This window comes from Falco naumanni, chromosome 1 (genome assembly GCF_017639655.2).
Source record: "Falco naumanni isolate bFalNau1 chromosome 1, bFalNau1.pat, whole genome shotgun sequence".
Lineage (NCBI taxonomy): Eukaryota > Metazoa > Chordata > Aves > Falconiformes > Falconidae > Falco > Falco naumanni.
This window is the reverse complement of record NC_054054.1, coordinates 73,399,353-73,417,878: the sequence shown is the minus strand read 5'-3', so window position 1 is coordinate 73,417,878 and position 18,526 is coordinate 73,399,353. Positions and strand designations below refer to the sequence as shown.

Sequence of the window (18,526 nt, the reverse complement as noted above, 5' to 3'; positions counted from 1 at the left end):
TTACTCCTCCGATCCTCTCCCCCATCCCGCTGTGGGAGGAGTGAGCATGCGGCTGCCTGGTGCTTAGTTGCCAGCCAGTTAAACCACGACATTTAGATATTCATATATTTAGGTACTGTGAGGTTGCTACAGCAACATCATGTACTACATACAACTCCCATCACTTTTCCAGCTGCAGCTGAACTAGTTTCAACATTTTATTAGATTTTTTGTCTTTTTTTTTTTCTTTCCAATTTATGATCAAGTACAAACACATCTGCATTTGACAGCTTGTTTTGTTGCTCACGATTTACCACAAAGCAGAAACACTTCCCACCAATCACATACAATATGTGGGGGCAAGCCCCAACAGATGTGCTATGAGGATCTATCTGTGTCACAGACCCTGTTGATTTTATACCACAGAACAACTTTAGTGTATTCTCACATTGTAGCTAACATAGGCTCCCCCCTCACTTTTTCTTTTTAATACAAAACAGCACCCCTACCAATATTCCTTGAATTAACAGGGCTTGAAAAGGGAATAAATCAAAGATGAAAGAATAGTTGAATCAAAAGACACTTGTTAGGAATGGCTATGGACACAATACCATGTTAGTTAGTAAAATGTAACAAACATTTGTATCTGGACAGATTTTAACTCCTAACCCTTAAAACTGGGTTTACTTTTACTAAAGAAAAATGCAAATTCAATTTGCATCAAATAGGGTAATTTTAATCTGCTATTTTTGTTTTCTTTTGCTCTTCCCAGTGTTTGGGCCATTGTTATATATCACTGCTCTATAAACTTTCATAATTCTCTCAGAAGGCCTACATACCATCTGGTATGCTCCTCTATCACTGGCACAGCGACAAAACTATAGCTTAAGTAAAAACAAATCAAATTTAACATCTCTAATGTTGCATGTAAAGCAATTCTGTATATAAATAGATTCTTTTCAAATTTCTGCTACCATAATTCCAAAAAATCTCACAAATCAGCCTTCAAAGGAATAGCAGACAGCAATCTGTCAGTTCTCCAGTAAGCAGGAGCTGTCTAACTGGTATCATCAGCACCTCAAAAAAGATGTTTTGCCTGCTTTGCTTGCCAGGAATTCACGATAGCTTGTTAGCAATACTAATACCCACCAATTACCTACTCTTTTCAAGTTCAAAGCACTGTAAAAAACCGAAATGATCTGCTGCAGCATTTTCTAGGTCCATGCTAACTCTTGTTAAGACAATGCTTTTAAAATCTGACGTTCTGGAGCGCTGAATTTAATCCCTCTCATTTTTACTGTTTTCTTAGCTTATACTTGCTTTCTTTCCCAAGTTCTGGAACTCATGTATTTTTCTTTTTTTTTTTTTTAATTCCCCCGACTGGTGGTCCCAACTGCCTTGTTGAGTCACACAGACTGACCTGAGTATATGCTCTCCTTTACACTTGCTTTCTCCACTTTCATATTTCTTTTCCCAACTCTTCTATTATTACCCTTCCAGTTTTTCAACTTCACAGCCTATTCATCTCTGTACATTTATCATCATTTGACTGTGTCCTTGAAGTCACTCAAGCAATGCGCTTAACATCTATCATACATGTATTCTGTTATCCTCTCCTCATGGAAAGAGTGGTCTAAATCTTATCCGGATTCTTAAACTATAGATGTTTATATGTGTTACTGAACATTTCTGTGAGGCTATCACATCAGAGATGCTAACACCAGTTACTAACACTTTGCAAAGGAGCTGATGAGCTTTGTGATGGTTATCAGGTCCCAGGAAGGAGCTAAACCCACACGCTCGAGTCAGTGTCCTCATGGTCCATCCTTTTTCCTCCTATAATGAGCTTAGTTTCTGATGTACCTATGAACTGCTTTATTCGCATTTGCGGGGGGGAGTAACTTGCTCTTCAAGTGGCTGAAATTTCAAGCTGGCAGTAGCCCGACCCTGCGCTCACAGGCAGATTCCCTCTCCCCTTTTCAGACAGGTCTGCTGTTTGTATTATTTTAGACAGGACTTGCAAAGCAGAACTCTCCTGTGAGAGCCCTAGGCCAGTTGCCTTTTTATATGTCAGCAGTATCTAGGCCAGGCACTCATCCTTCTCCAGCACAATTTAGACCTCCTCCGAGGATAACCTCAGACGATCTCTGCACCATCTGCTTTTTCACCACCAGCTACTTCTGCAAATCCACCTGTGCCTCGGTGCCCACCTCTGCAGGGGAAATCTGTCTTCTGTTCAATTTACACATTCAGCTATAACTTATCATTTGAATTTTGGGATTAACACAATGCAGCTTCCAACCAATTTCAATTAATCTGCTGTCCAAATATTATATTAATATTTTATTTGGAGGCAAGACATCTTCACTGAAGCTTGATTTGAAAAAGGGCTCCTCCAAAGCTTTTTTGCTCCTCAAAACCTATCTGCCTGTTCAGTGCTGACTTTTATGTTCTCGCTTTAGCACAGACCAAAATGACAAATGGTTCTGCCACAGCCCTGAGGCTGGAGTAAGAGGACACACTACTGATAAATGATGAGAGGTGGCTTTGTCACTTAGATGTGAGATGGAAGAGTCTTTTGAAGCCCATACAACTTCTCCTTGCCATTTGCCCAATGGAAAGGGCAGGATAACTGAAATCAGGCACAAAGGAGCTGAACCAGCTGCTCATGTTGGGTGAGCCTGACCGTTGAGCTCCACGATGCTTTGTAAAGGGCACAGTGGCAAAGGCAGCGCTGGACAACTTCCATGAGTCTCCTTCAGAAAACCAAACTTTATGATAAAGATGATTCAGTGTGAGGTTGCCAAGGCCTAGATTTGCTGACTACTGGTGATAGAAACTAATTTTGATAGAAAGAAATGTCTAGGTAGAGGTAATGTACGTGTAGGTGGCATTTCTGGAAGTACCTGGATCACCTCCAGCTTTCAGGCTCTAGCAAGTCTCGCAGACAACGGTCAGCCCTGCCTCCACGCAGCGTGGTAGTAACTCACGCTGACAGCGGCACATAACCTAGCCCAGCCCAGCCATGACTCTCGCTCGGACGCTTGGGCTACTGCAATTTAAATGGCAAATAATGTCAACGGTGAAGAAGCTCTCTGTGAGCCCAGTGCTACAGAACTGGTGCGACAGATGGGGAAGTGGCTTTTCTTTTTGTTTTCCTGTTAGCTTACACAACCTCTCCCAAGTGTTTTTAATAGCTACTGCACCTGGTTCCCCAGTACAATACTAATTTCTGCCAGGCCTTGAAGCACTCTATTTCACAGGTGACTAGTGTTGGCAGAACAGATGTTTAAAAGTAGTTTTGGTAACTCTTTGCTGCTTTCAGTGTTTAAGAACACCACTTCAGCCCTGGCGACATGCTCAGTGCAATGCCAGCTAGCCCCACAGGCCTCTGCCTGTGCAGACAAGCTGCCTGCACACCGCTGCCACGTAGCATCAGCTGAAAAGCAGAGCGTGGCAGGCGCCCTGAGCCAAGGCTTCAAAAGGCGGCGGTTTTCCACCCACCCTGCCAAAGGGACACAGCTCCAGAAGTGTGCTGAGGAGCCTAGGCTGAGACCTGCCCTAAACCCTGCGCTCTGCAGCTCCACAGCTTTTGCCATGGCCTCTTCGCCGTCCCCTGCCCAAAGGTTTCAGCTCGGGGAGGCTGGCAGGACACCGCACCGCTCGGCACCAGGCGGCCCCAGGGGCTGGCAGCTGCACACGCCGGTCACCTCAGCGCCGGCCCCGCCGCCGCCACAGCCCCGCGAACGCGGACCGTCTCGAGGGAAAAGGCGCGAAAGCGCACGCGCTGGCGCGCCGCGTCCGGGCGAGGTGATTGGTGGGGGGGCAGTGACGCCATATCGGAGCGCCGACGCCAGCACGCATAGGTTCCGAAGGGAGCGGACCGCGGCCGTCGCCATCGGGGAGCGTTGTGCTCCCCGCCGCCCGGGCCGCCTCCCGCTAGCGACCAGGAGCCTCGGGGGCCGGCCCGGCCCGGCCGGTGCTGCTGTCGCTCCCGCCGCTGCCGTCGCTGCCGCCCTCGCCTGCCCGCGGCCCGCCGGTGTCGGCGCCGGTGAGCGGCAGGTGCGTGCGCAGCCCGTCGCCGGGGCCCAGGGGGCGCCGGCCGTGGTGGGGGGAGGAGGGCGGCGGGCAGGGGTGGCAGGGTGGCTCCGCGCCGCCTGACGGCATCGCTGGCGCCCGTTTCCTCCCCGGGAGCGCCAGGTCGGTGGGGCCCCCCGGCCGCTCCCGCCGGTCACTTCAGCGTTTTTCTAAGGTACTTCTGATGAGCCCTTCCGCCTCTCTCCTCTTCGTAGCTTTTCCCACAGAGCTGCCCACTCGAGCCCGTCTTGTCTCCTTGCAGACAAGAGCGATAGGTTAAGAATATGAGTCTCTACAATTTGGACCGCTTTCGCTTTGAGAGGAAGAGAGAAAAAGCGGAGCAGGAAAATGTGTCTCCTTCGGCAGCCCAGGCAGCTGATTCTACTGCAGCGGGTGGTGCTCCTGGAGGGGATGAGGATGAATCTACAGATGATAGCAACAGGCCAGATACTCCAGCTTCAGATGTGACAGAGATAACTGGTGAGTCAGGTGTTTTGCATGTAGCATAATAACAGTGCAAGTACTTTCTAGAAATAAAATAATTGTCGCCTTTTTTTTTCTTTTTGCTTGTTTTACAAATGTGCTTTTTTTATGGACACGTATTTCACAGCAATTTCCACAACAGTATCCTTATTTGTAACAGTGCTTGCTCCAATTGATCCTGTGTATTTACAGGCAAGTTGGAAACTTGGTAGCTAAAGCTGAGATATTTTTTTTTCAGTTGTGTAAGCAAGCTACAGTTTACATTTTTAAAGTGTGTTATGTTTTCCCATGTATTAGTTATCTTCACTGATACCTATTTTACACTAATATAGTATCTCAGGCTTTTCAAAGAGAAAAAATACCTTTTAGTTGCCTGACAAATAATGCTACATAGACAACTTTTTCACTAGAGTCCTAGGCTAATGGAGTGTGGAATATCATGGGTAAAACTAAAAAGAAAGAAAACAGTTTCTTTTCAGTTGGACCAGTTTTGTGAGGAGCTGAGAAACCTGCTGCTGATTCTCACAAGGTCATTGTGTTAATAGTTTTGTAATAGTGTTTGCTCTCTTTCCTGACAGTAGCTAGTGGTTTTCATGGAAACATGAAAAAGTTGCGAGTGTTTTTGGTTGGTTTGGCTGATACACTAAGTGTGTGCTGTTTCTGTTTGGATTCATCAATCAATACTAATAAACAACTGTGAAGGTTGTCAACTGCATAGTCATGTTCACCAGTGGCTTTTCTGTTACTGAAGGAGTAAGAATGAAAGAACAAAAATTATTTGTTTCTGATGTTTTTATAAATTCCAGATATTCTATACAACTTCTGATACCAATGTTGAGGTGCAAGTGTTATTGGAGAGATCAGACGACTTTGTGCGTTTAGTCAGTAATGGAGCAACAGTATCAGTTGGTGTGGTTTAATGACATTTGTTTTGCATACTTTTCCCTGGTGGAAAGCAGTTTATCGTAGTACCTTATCTGTGTGATAACAGGGAACCTTTCATGTACAAGGAGGCGTTCCACCTTTAAAGGTGAGCCGAATAAATACTATAGTAGATTCATATTTACTATTCCATGAATTTCAGTTTTGTGCAGGTTGACTGGAGTGCACTCACATTTACATTAGCAAATATCAGTTGGTGCTTTATGTCTAAAAAAACCCAAACACACCCTCTAAATCTTGGCTTGAGAGTTGCCAGTCTGAAGTTAAGTAGCCTCTCCACTAGCAGAAAGGATGTTTTTGGTGGCAGGGAGAACTTAAGCAGTAATCAACTGTCAGTTGTGGCTTCTGCATAAATGTACTTTGTAATGGATTGCATGAAGAATCTGGCACTCTGAGGAAGTGCAATTTGGAACAGGTGTCATCTTCCTGTTTGTGGTAAGTCACTGTCTTGTGTGGTATAGGAGCTACTGAATGCAGGTACCCTTCTTGAACGGTGAACATAGGTGTCATATAATGCGTGGTGCTACTTTTTTTTGTGGCTCATTTGTCTTTGATTTATTTGTTTTTAATATTGTATTTGTTCCTTTAATCTGCCTGGGGACTTGACTTTGTCAGTGGAAACATGTAGGTAGACCAACAAACTTTGGAGCCTGTTTTTCAGAATCCTGATCTCCCTTGGCTTATATTGTACAGCGGTAGGACTGAGGTGGAGAAGGGACCTAATACCCCATTCAGAGGTATGAGTTTAGATAGGAGGTGATAAAAGGAAAGATGAAGGGCCGCCTAAAAGAGGAACTGTTGTGGAAGGCTGAGTGATTGCGAGGAAAACTAGTGGGAGATGATGGTAGCTACCAGTAGAACAGAGAAGTGCAGACAAAATTGCAGCAAGTGGCCAATGTAATAAGAGTCCATGGACAGAGATGCTGGTGTAGAACTGGGACACTAATTAACATTATAAATTGAGATGTAATTCCTAGTACATTGCATTTACATTATGCTCATCTTTCACAGATACTGTTTAAAGGTGATAGAGTGGTTTGGTGACTTATTTTTCACTTATTTACAATCATGTGTAATTCATTTAAAGGAATAGATAAACTATTTTAAAAATCAAATAACACTTTCTACATTTATAGATGTTAACTGAAAATCACTCAAATTTTGTCTACAGAATATGAGGCACTTCAGTGTAAAAGACAAGATTGGCTTTCATTAGCAGATGCCTGTCGCTCTTGTTTCCTGATTAGCCACAGGAAGACAGAAGTTTTCTTGCTTTGAGTCAAATGGAATGGATGGCTATTTGTTTTTTTTCTTGAATTATCATGGAAAAGGTGCAGAGATGACCAGCTTATGGCACTGTGTGCATTCTCTGCTGCTGAATACGTAAGTCAAAAGTATAGAGTTCTTTTGTACAAGAAGCAGTTTACACAAAGATAACTAAAAATAACTTGCCCTGATGCTCTATAAGTCATGTGAGGACAACAGTTACTCATACTTCTTCTGAAGACAAACACAGTGGATTCACAAAATATTGGTACTTGAAACTAGGGAAATGAGGAGAGTATTCTTTTTCACTTACACAAACAAAAAATATTGTTAAATAGCTGATGGCGGTTTTTTGTCCTATTTCATTTGTTACCATGCAATCATATTGTTTATGTAAAAAGACTCTTAAAATCAGACTTTTCCCTTCAGGAGTGCAAATGGTTCAGTATTATTTCCTAGGGATTTCTTTAAATTTCTGTTTTGTTGAGTCCCCTGAAATAAGTGTTTACTGAAAACATACAATTGTTTTATTTTCATTCATCTTGGAAAAAGTAGTCAGATGTCTATTGCATCATGCAACACAGTTACCTTTGTAGCTATTTTTTTTGGTTTGTTTTCCCAGAACAAACAAATATTGGTAGATTGTTCTGCACCTTGGGTAAAGCTTCTTGTTGGTTTGTATTGGACATGTGTATCTTACGTTTTTAATAAGCTATCTGTAGAATAATGGCCAGAAGAATTGGTGATCTCTATGCACCTGTGTGTGTTCAAAACTATGCAGGCTTGCAGTGACTTTGCAGCCGAGTTGCAGGTGGTAATTCTGAACATCACATAACTGAGGGGTAGAAACCAACTACAGGGGCAGTTAGGAAATTATATCTGAAATACGTCTCTCTAAAGAGTGGGAAAAATGCGTTGGAGTGACATATTAAAATTGTCCATAAAAATTACTGTTATTGACTAAATATAGTACATTTGGTTTTTCTTAGCCTGTTAAGAAAATAGTGAAGCTATCTTCTTATTTTAAAAATCTAATTGAAAATTTATGTAAATAGCCTGATGTATAAGATAATGAGCTTATTCCAACTGTAGAAATAAAACAGAACTGTATTAGAAGTATACGAATTAGGTTCTTGAATTTGAAAATTACATTTCTATTCAAAAAGCATGCTCACAAAGCTTCAACAGTGAATTGAAATTAAACTACTATATATATAATCCTGTTATTGATGGTTGATTTTATTCATACTGTCTGTACTAGTCAAATATATAACCCAAATGACTGCACTTCCAGGTTATGTTGTTGAGAGTATCATGTCATGCACTTTTTTCTTATTCTCATTTGTTGTCATTTTCTTCATGATGTGAAGAGGTCATGTCTCTTGCATATGTCATGGTAGAGTATAATTCTACTTAAAGCATTTCTGGAAAAAAGTAATGACTGCAGTACCTAGTGAACTGTTCTCAGGATTCATGGGAAGATAATGTTGAAGTAATCATAATTTTAAAATAGTGTCTTTGAGAAGCACCTTAGACTGACACTGATATGTAGGATTATTTTAGCAGATGAAAAAGACTTTGCTTTGAAAATGGAGTATTAATTAGCTTTTAGACTTGAGCAACCTGCATTTGATACTGCTTTCCAAAACTAGGTGGAAATTAATTTTTGAATGTTGTGCAGTGTTAGTAAAGGTGTTAAGTCTCTAAATAGTATCTCAGTTTGGTTTTTATTTGGGAGAGAAGAGGCTGGCTTTCTTGGAGTGTGATGTATAGTTTGTGTAGGAGGTTTTATTTAGAATTATAGAGCAATGCATTGTGGCTCTGCACAGGTACATGCTTCCGAAAAGACTCTGGTGAATGATTTAAAAAAGCATAACAAAAAAATTTAAAGCTTTTCAAGAGCAGTTGAAGCTGTGTGTTTGCTGACTAAACTAAGCAGAATACTTGTGCTAACATTATAGAACAGTTGCATCTGAGTACCTTCATCCATAACTTAAACAGTGTCTGCATATAACCATAGACAGTTTGATCCAGTTATTTTCATGGAGTCTCTTTGTAGGACAGCAAAAAGTCTGTTGTGGGGTTTTTTTGTTGTTTATGTCTCCACTTAGGGATGCTTCTGTGTTTTCTTACTTCTGGTGTTAGACAAACACTGGTCTTATGATTGCAGGTACTCCTTAATAGTCCTTTTTAATTGCCTATAATCAGGAAATTCTGCCTTCAATAATAACATGCTGTGGCAATAACTGTTTAATCTGTTACTACTATGCAAGGTTATAATTTGCTCTAAATATGAGGACTCCTTATTACATATGTGTTTTCTACTCCCTCCCACCTCCCTGCCTTAATAAGGGATTCTGTTCAGTACAATAGGTGGAGGAGGGGGAGAATTCTTTTTCCAGACAATGCAGCATTTCATAGGTATAGGAGTTAAGAGCTGTCATGAAGACTGGACAATGATTGCTATTTAAACTAAATATAAAATGAGAAGTCACCAAGTGAAACAGTAAATACTCTTTATTTAAATGTAAACCTCATTCAAGGTTTATATTGTAAAGAATAAAATTATTTTTTAAACCATGTTATTTTGTCAACTTTTTTAAAATTCAATAAGGATGCTTCTTAACAAAGCTGTTACGAGTGCCTGCCATTTGTGTGTCACGCTACTTGTGGTGGCAATATTTGGAATATGGTCTAACCTACAAGGCAGAGATCTGGAAAACTGGCTTGATGGATTCTGTTAATTTGGTAGAGATGTGAACTTCTTGTGTTTCTTACAGACCTGTTTTGATATTTCTATTCACATCTCTTCATACATTTTGTCTTTCTGTCCTATTGTGATAGTCCTTGCCTGACTAGCCCAACTTCATAACCTTCAGAGTTTTTCTGCTTTTTTTTTTTTTTTGTTAGAGAGGAATTGCTGAAATAAATTTGCCTGCATCTTTAGGTCTAAATTTTAATTGAAATGTTTGATACATTCCCAGAGGTTTCTCTTGTATTCATCTTAAAACTTAAACAGTTTCAGATAAAGCAAAGCAACTGTGTCAAGGGCAACACATCTTCCAGACCTGGATAGATAGAAGAAGATCCTGCTGAGGAACTTTATACTGCTGGCATGTTGGTCTTGGTTGTAGTGAGGCCTGTCTTAGGACAGTATGTTACTACTTCAGAACTAATGCTTTTCAGGCCTTCCTAAGTTTATTAGGAAGCACTATTACATGCTTACTAAGATAACAAGATTACTTGGCAAAGTGAGACTTTTGTCTCTTGTAAAAATCATTACTGTAATCCTCTATTGTCTCTTGAAAGTGATAGAAAAGGTTTAGATTTTTATGACTCAATATAAAATTGAGGCCTTTTATCACAGGTGAAGGAATTATACACAATGTAGCTCACTTCTGCATTTGGTTATTAGATTAATTTATTCTAGCCTCTTCTGTATCTCTAGTGCGTGCTGGTAAATCATCGTTGAAAACTGGTGTTACGCTCTGTAGTAACTTGACTCAGCAAGTTTCTGCATTAATGAGAAGAGACAGAAGGAACTAATTTTCTTTCCTGCCAAAGTTATGGTTCCAGAGTTAGCAGCTGAGAAAGCACCACCAGTGTTTGGACTATAGCCGCAAGAGATTGGAGAAGGAATTGATGCGCTAGAGGGGAGAGGATGCTCGTGATGCTGTATTTGCATTAGGAGGATGTAGAATCCTTTTATATGAGGACTTATACTGACAGTTGTATTATTAATACTCAACTCTTTGGGAGTTCTGTAGCTGACTCTCCTGCACCTTCCCTGTTTAATTGTTTTGGTCTTACTTTCTTATTCATGATTCAGAGCTCTGTCTTCTAGGAAATAAAGTGTAGAGATTTTTATTTTTTTTTTCAGCCATGCACCACCCCAGTTCAGAGTGTATTACTGGTTTTTTTATTCACTGAGACTCTTAATAAACCATAGCTATTTTTTCTCAAATCTCTTCTACCTGTTCTCTCATTGTGTGTTCTCGCCCATTTTTATAAAATGTAAATCAGATGCCATCAACAGTGGAAACCTCCAGTTTCTTCAATACCAGTCATGCAGGTAGGATTTGTGTTGTCGTGTCATGGGTAAACGGCTTGTCTTTGCACAGAGGTGTGGTGGTGAGTGGAGGAGCCTGAGTAACCTGATCGGAGGAATGACCCCTGCCCTGGCTTCTCCCAGGGCTGTCACAGGAGGGCCACCAGCCCTATGAGCTGAGGGCTGAGGCTGGTGCCCATCTCCATGAGCCAGCAGCAAGGCTGTTGGGAGCACCGTTCAGGGTGAGGAGGGTTGCTGCCTTTGGGGGTATGGAACTCGCTATGAGATGCAAAATAAGAGCTTTTTAGGCTTGTACAAAACTTGTGATGAATGCTCAAGAAGAGGAGCCGAAGGTGAGAGAGGAATCAGGGTGGCTTGAAGAGGAGCAAGTGTGGGGAAAATAGAGAGATAAGGGGGTAACTGGGGTCAGTTACCCATAGACAGGTCAGCATGCTTGTCTGGCCATGCTTGGTTTGTGATGACCATAGTCAGTCCTGTCTTCTCATTAAAATCCTCATTTAACTCCTTCCCTGGGTGACGGGGATCTGTTCCGTGTGCACAGGGAGGGGTCAAAGTGCCAGCAGCTGGAGCGAGGGACTGGGGTCACAGTGGCCCATGTGTCTGGGGTGCCAGCAGCTGGAGGGACCAAAGCGAGTGTAAAATGAAGTGACAGCCAGCGAGGGTCTCTGTGTCTGTGATGGCACCCCCCGTGCAGCCCCTGCACAGGGAGTGGGGGTACCAGGGCACCAGCCAGCCAGTGTGTGAGGTGCTCTGGGAAGCCAGGGGGTCAGAGTCGCCCGTTTGTGCATGGGGCAGCCCAAGATGAGGGGACCCAGCGTCAGCCACCAGGGAAAGGGTGGGGAGATCATGGCGTGTGTGTCTGAGCCTGTGCAAGGGGGCTTGTGCTGGCAGCCAGAGTGGGGTGCAGGCCCTGGGGGCTCCTGTGCTCTGGTGACAGCAAGGGAGGAGACTGAGGCTCCCTCCCGGGTGGACCGGGTGTCTTAAGGCCAGCGACTGGGAGGGTGTGTGTGTGTGTGTGTTTGCTGCTGGCGGACCTTTGTCCTGGTGAGCCAGGAGGGGAGCGGGACGCGGCTGCTGCCTGCATGCCCCTGGTGCTGGACCAGAGGTGAGCGTGGGCCTGGGTGGCAGCAGCAGCGGGTCGGAGGTGAAGCTTGCCAGTCATCTGGGAAGCAAATTCTTTGGCATGAAGAAAGGCAAACCCCTTATTTTACCTGGTAAGTAAGAAATATGGAAATGGCAAGTTACAAAGGTTTGTAGGTGGAAATTAAACATGGGTTTCTCTGCTGAAACAGGGTACTGAAACAAGACAATTCTCCTTTTTTGTAACGGACTCTCTCACAGGCTGTGATCTTGTGTGTATTGAAAGCTGAGATGACGATAGCTGTTCTTCTCGCTCCTCCATTTCCAAACGGATGGGCTAATACCTGGTTAGAAGTTATTTCATATTTTTGGTAGGATTTTTTCAATGTGTAGCTGAGGTGATCTGAAGATGTAAGGCTTCAATGGTTGCTTTTTTGAATTGTCATTGAACCCTTATTCCTCATGGCTGTTAAAGAAGTTTAGATTATGCTCACTCCCATACCTGTTATCAGTGTTAAGCTCCATTTTCATGTTCTTTTTCTTCCTTTTCAGTAGTGCACTATGTAACATTGAGTACTATATTTTTGTAGTTTATTGGGTACCTTTCCCTTTCAAAGTCAGTATCACCAGGTAGTTTCCTATGTCAGCAATTTGCCTGTACTTTTAGGATTTCTTTTTGTCTCCACCAGATGTTGCCACAGTAAGTTATTTTGAGTTTATTTTCTGCAAGATTACTTTCTTACAGAAAATGCTCTCTGCAGCTGTTGTGTTTTCTGTTCCACACATTCTTCTTTCTCTCTTCAGTCGTATGCCTCCAGGGTCCATAATTTGTCTGATCTTAAAACTACTTGGCTTACCAACTATTCTTTCTTTCCAGCACTGCCTGTAAAAATGGTAAAGCGGTAGAAAGGAATGGAGTCTTGAATGTGTGGGACTGTTGCACTGGGTCAGGCTGCGTACAGTTCTTGGCTCATACCTTTTGCAAAACGCCTTGAGTGCTTTTCTTCAATCACTGACATGAAACAGTACACTTAAGAGGTGGCAATTGCATCCAAGTATTCAGTTCTGTTTAATGCAGGTTTAAAGGTAGAAAAGCTAGAAGCTGCACGTTCAAGTCCATATGTATCAACTAAAAATTGCTGTGATTTGTTTTCCTTGGGATTTTCTAAAGATGATAGCAGAACAATTCTTGCCTCTGCAGGCAGTGGATTGAACCATGTGTTTTACCTTGCCCAGGCTTATATGAGAGCATCAGAGTTTTAGTTAAAACCACTTTCAAATACGCAATATATGCACTTAGAGCATACTGTGCCTTAGCTTCACTTGGTACTGTGCTGAAAGAGGGCAACAGGGAAAACTTTATTAGTGTAGGCTTTTTGATTTTGTTTTACAGTGTTCTAATCCTCTCTCGGCTTCAGGTTCAAGACCCACTTTGTATGTCAGGTTTTGTGTAGATTTCCCTGTGTGGTCATGCTTTACCCATCTGGATATGTACGTAGAGCTGGTTTCACGTGTAGCTGACAGCGGGGGCACTTGGTCGTGTTATTCATGACTGATTCGGGAATTATATGAATAGAGTGGCTGCTTATGTTTTTCGTTGTCTTAGAAGCACGTTCAGAACTGTAAAGTTAATACATGCTAACGCGTGTGGGGTGGGCCCATTTTGAGAATGTCATTGAAGGTATTATATGATTCCTGAGATGTCTTCACAGTGATAAATCCTAACTATAGGTTCTGTATATCCTGATGCTTCGTATGTAACACAAAGTATCCTTCCATATGCTGTGTTTCCTTGTTAAGAATCATCTAGATCATAATGTGGAAAAGACTGGCTAAACAGATTATATCTCTGTAAGAGGTATAACCTGTTAAGTTCCTTGGTGTAGCTTCCTGATTTTCTGCAGTATAACACTGATGTTCCATTTTTGAAAAGCTGTGAAGACCAGCAGATCAGAAATCAGCCATTGGATATACCAGGACGTTTCTATCCATGTCCTGAGCAGCCTGGAAGTCGGTCAGAGGATTTTGCTGATAATCATTTTTTCAAAAATAAAAATGTATTTATTACTAACAAAAAATACATGATCTCTTAAATTCCTTGTATACAATTATGAGGATATTTTGCCAGGTAAGTTCCCACTTTAAGGAATACAGCTTACAGGAATTTTCCATACATAAGGGTGTGAGTTCTGTTTAAATGGTCGCTGTGTATAAGGAAGAAATCAGCTGTCTCATGCTCTTAAGTACAGATAAATATTGGAAGTCATAAGTTGTAAGTCATTGTCTATCTTTTCTCCTATTGAAATGGCTTGCACAGGGTATTCTGCTGTCCCAGAAACTCCTGAAGCCAAATGGACAAGGAAACAATCTTATTTCAAGCATCGAAGAGGGGTACAGTTCCTAGATGTGTCTTCAGATAGCGAAGATGAAGAACCGAGAAATTTCAGTGCTGTGAAAGAAAACAGAGCTCCAAGGAGAGATGCCGTTGTAATGTAAGCTTTAAGCCAGTTTTCTGTAATGTTTAAGTAACCTGATGTGATGTTCTAAATTGAAATACTGAATTGAGAATCAGAGGCTAGGTTCCGGTGTACTGGTTTGAGATTTACCTGCCCCTAACAAAACTTTCCTGGATTTTCAGGGAAGAAGAATCCAGCTCTTAAGCCATTTTCTTAGAGAAGACGTGAGGGACAGGTTCCGTGATGTTGGTTATGTGATGTTCATTAAACATCTGTGTATTTGCCCTACTGAAATGCTTTTAATGGCATTTGAAAGCTTAACCATAAAATACTTGCTTTATTAGTTTAAAACTGTATTGGAGTTGATTGTAGCTTGTTGGTTTTTTAATGAAACTGTGGTGGACAGGAAAGCAAGTTGAGTTTCAGTATATAGCATAAGAGTTCCCAAGCTAAAGTTAAGTATTAGTTGTATGATGTGTTTGCTGTGCTTTGTGGAAACTTTTTTTACTTAATTGGAAATTGATATTTTTGCATAAGCTGGGAGGGAAGAGCGTGCAGGAGTCACTTGTGTGGGTGCTAAAAAGGCAGCATTGAGAGTGCAGGAGAGAAGAGATGTAGACAGACATGTCCTGCAACTAGTTGGAATGGTTTAAAGAAACCCCTGCTAGTTATATGTCTGTGTGACTGAGATGTGGTAATTGTCTGTGTCCCTTTAAGTGTTCTTGTGCTAAGCAAAGCAAGATGGCTTAACCTGTTTTTTTGATAGTCTGGCTCAACTGATCTGTGGAAAAACTTTTATGGGAATAGCAACCTTAAGTGTAGTCTCTTGTCAGATTTTCAATCCTGACATAGAGCGTGGAGTTAATGGAGCTTATCAGCAGAAATGAAATAAATATTTTCCCTGCTGCTATTATCTGAAATGCTTTATTTTTTTTAATACATCTTCTCCAAAGTTTAGGCAGATACGTGGTGAGAAAGAAACAATAAAAAAAAATTGTAGTTAGCAGTGTGGACTTCTGTTTCTATCTATAGTTTTAAGTTGTAGGTTGTGCAAGGATAGAGAGATGGTGAGCTGGTTGCATGCATTGAATTGGCTTGTGTGGAGTGCTGTATAAACGGTTACACTTCTGGGACCAACCCCGTTTGGAAGCAGTACAAGCTGTTTTGTCCCATGTGGAGCTGACGCTAATAAGCCATGCAGGACCCAACTTGCAGAACCACAGTTTGCTATTTCTGTACTGTATTCTGATTACTAGGAGTGAGAGACGGGCAGAGTGGCTTCTAGTGGGACTGCTGATGAGCATAAGCTACGTCCTCTTGTACTCTTCATTATTCCTGTGTAGCCACTGGTCTCTTACGCACCGGGCACGCCAGTGCCTGACACTTGGGCACACTGTGTTGGCTCAGGTGCTAGCTGATGTGTACTGGACCCACTATAAGCTGTCTTACAAGTGGTGTTCTGGTTGAGCTAAGAAACTATTGAGAGCATGGCAAGAGTTAGCTTAGATCTGGCCAGGCTGAGCAGCTCTGGCAGGTGTTGAGTTCAGCCTAGCTTTGCACAGAGTCAGTCGAGTGTCTCTGCACTGTGCATTTTAGTGCATGTGCTACCCAATGTTTCAGGGTTTTGTGAATTTTTTTTTTCTTGCAGGGTATCCCAGGCCCCCTTATCCTGAACGAGGGACAGATCAGAAAGTTGAGAACAGAAAGCATGCCTTTCCTAAAAGGAAGTGTGCTGCAAGCTTCACTGCCACAGTCACTGTCCCTGTCCTGTCACTGTTTCCTTTTGCGGAAAAAAAGCAGAACTCTAACATGAGGTTTTGTGGGTCAGCGTCATGCTCGTTTAGTGGTTAAATGAGTGTTTCTTCTTGCCTGATAAGAATGTGTTTGTACAGAGAGGACAAGAAATATGGTATGTGCAGCTCAGACTTTGTTGACAAGTATCTAGATGTTAATCCCTGATAAAGTATAGGGTAATTGCAGTATTACCATTTCCATTTGGATCGATTGCCTTCTTTAAATGCAGTTTGTAGTGAAACCTTTTTCCTTATCAAGGCAAAAAGATCTGAAATGTGCTAATAGAATTTTAATATGCCATTTCATGAAGCCTTCTTATTTTTTTAAGTGGATGCTGGATTCACCTTCTGAAGCTTACAACTAGATGGCTTGGTGGACTGAAGAGGAATTTGGGTGATTTTCTGTTTTGAGGATTTTTTTTGAATTCTCAGGCACAACCAGACAGTCCATGTAGCTGTATGTGCCTTTAGAACGGGATAGGGAGAAACGGATTTTTTTGATACACAGTAGTCTCAAAATACTGTGTATCTTATGTAGGTGGCATGTACTACTTTTTTCAGAATTGTATTGCAATCTGCCTATTGCAACTGCTAAATAAAGATACAGTGAGGAAAACGGGGTTTATTTTTAGTCTTTTACCTGTATCTGTTACCTGTGTAAAGAGACCTGCAGGCAAACCATTCTGGTGGCGAAGTCCCTATGAAATGGCAAACTCCGTAGAGTTTGTTTAATTTTTATTCAGGAAAGGAGGTTTTTATGTGTGTATGGAGGGCAGTAGGATGGGAGACGTGTGCTTACGTTCAGTCTTGTCTGTGCAACTGAATTGTGAAAAATATATGGGGACTGGTTTTCCTGCAGGTTAGCTCTAACAATTAATCCTCCAGTAAATTCAGGACTTTGTCTTTTTCAGAAAGGTTCTTCCTGTCTTAAGATGTTTAAGACTCTGCACAAGGGTATTTGAATTTTCTTTCTTAGCTGAGAACTGGGACAGAGTTGATACTGCACCTGGAAAGCTTTTACAAGGAACTTATCCATGTCTGTTTATCTGTTGGGCAAATAAATATATTAGCAAGACAGATAAACTTGAGATCATCTGTAATTTGGGTAGCTGAAATGATGAAATGTATGAAGATGGCTGTTGCTAATTTTGCAAGTAATCTTTTGTAGCACAATACCAGGGTAAATTGTGGTATTTCCCTTGTCCATCTTTTCTTCTTTCCTTTACGAAGTTGATATGTGTTCACTGCGAACAGAAGACTGTACTGAATCATGTATGCTTTATTTTTTCCTGAATAGGAGGTGTCCCTTTGGGTACAAATTAATTCAGTAATACTGAATAATATCTTAACATATTTTGTATGATCCTGTTGGTTTTGGTTTACAGTAATGTTCCAGTAGAGTAAAACGTTGATAAGCAAAAATAAATTCTATTTCTTTTTCTCCTCTCCCATACATTATAGCTCTGAACAGTCTGAGGATGACGAACAGCCTGAAGATGAACTACCCCAGTTGACATATGTAAATGGTGGGGATCAGCTGCCAGTTGTGAAGAAGGGTGTAGAGGAAGACATCAGAGGCACAAAGCTGCAAACACTGAAGGAACTCTTTCCCCAAAGAAGTGATCACGAATTACTAAAAGTAATAATGCTCTGTTCTTTACATTTCTGTAGACAGTATTCCTAAACCTCTGGCTTTAATTAGAGGAACAGCCTTGGGGTGGGTTGACCCTAGCTGGATGCCAGGTGCCCACCAAAGCTGCTCTATCACTTCCCTCCTCAGCTGGATAGGGGGGAGAAAATATAACAGAATGTTTGTGGGTTGAGATAAGGACAGGGAGAGATCACTTGTCAATTACTATCACTGGCAAAACAGACACAGCTTGGGGGGGAAAAAATAATTTATTGCCAATTAAATCAGAGTAGGATAAGGAGATAGAAAACTTAAATCTTAAAATGCCTTCCTCCCACCGCCCCTTCTTCCTGGGCTTAACTTCACTCCCAAATTCTCTACCTCCTCCCCTCCAGTGTCACAGGGGGACAGGGAGTGGGGCTTGTGGTCAGTTCATCACGCATCTCTGCCCCTCCTTCCTCCTCAGGGGGAGGCTCCTCATGCTCTTCCCCTGCTCCGCTGTGGAGGTCCCTCCTACAGGGTGCAACCCTCCAGGAGCAGGCTGCTCCAGGGTGGGTCCCCTGTGGGGTCTCAAGTCCTGCCAGCAAACCTGCTCCAGTGTGGGCTCCGCTCTCCGCAGGTCCTGCCAGGAGCCTGCTCCAGCTTGGGCTTCCCACGGGGTCACAGCCTCCTTTGGGCATCCCCCTGCTCTGGCATGAGGTCCTCCATGGGCTGCAGGGGCACAGCCTGCCTCACCGTGGTCTTCACCACA

General features: G+C 42.2%; 1 protein-coding gene across 3 annotated transcripts in view; it reads left to right on the top strand.

The window, feature by feature from the left end:
- Nucleotides 1–3,821: 3,821 nt before the first annotated feature.
- Nucleotides 3,822–18,526, top strand: part of SMARCAD1 (SWI/SNF-related, matrix-associated actin-dependent regulator of chromatin, subfamily a, containing DEAD/H box 1) — a 45,665-nt gene continuing 30,960 nt past the window's right edge. Inside the window, exons 1-4 of one of the 3 annotated variants that reach the window (XM_040599425.1) lie at nucleotides 3,822–4,041; nucleotides 4,272–4,536; nucleotides 14,214–14,388; nucleotides 17,607–17,784. In XM_040599425.1, coding sequence (XP_040455359.1) covers nucleotides 4,341–4,536; nucleotides 14,214–14,388; nucleotides 17,607–17,784 — 549 coding nt within the window. In that variant the 5' untranslated portion in view covers nucleotides 3,822–4,041; nucleotides 4,272–4,340. Of the gene's footprint in view, nucleotides 4,042–4,104; nucleotides 4,232–4,271; nucleotides 4,537–14,198; nucleotides 14,389–17,606; nucleotides 17,785–18,526 lie in introns of those variants that run through there. The other 2 variants (XM_040599411.1, XM_040599418.1) reach the window with 2 other exon arrangements.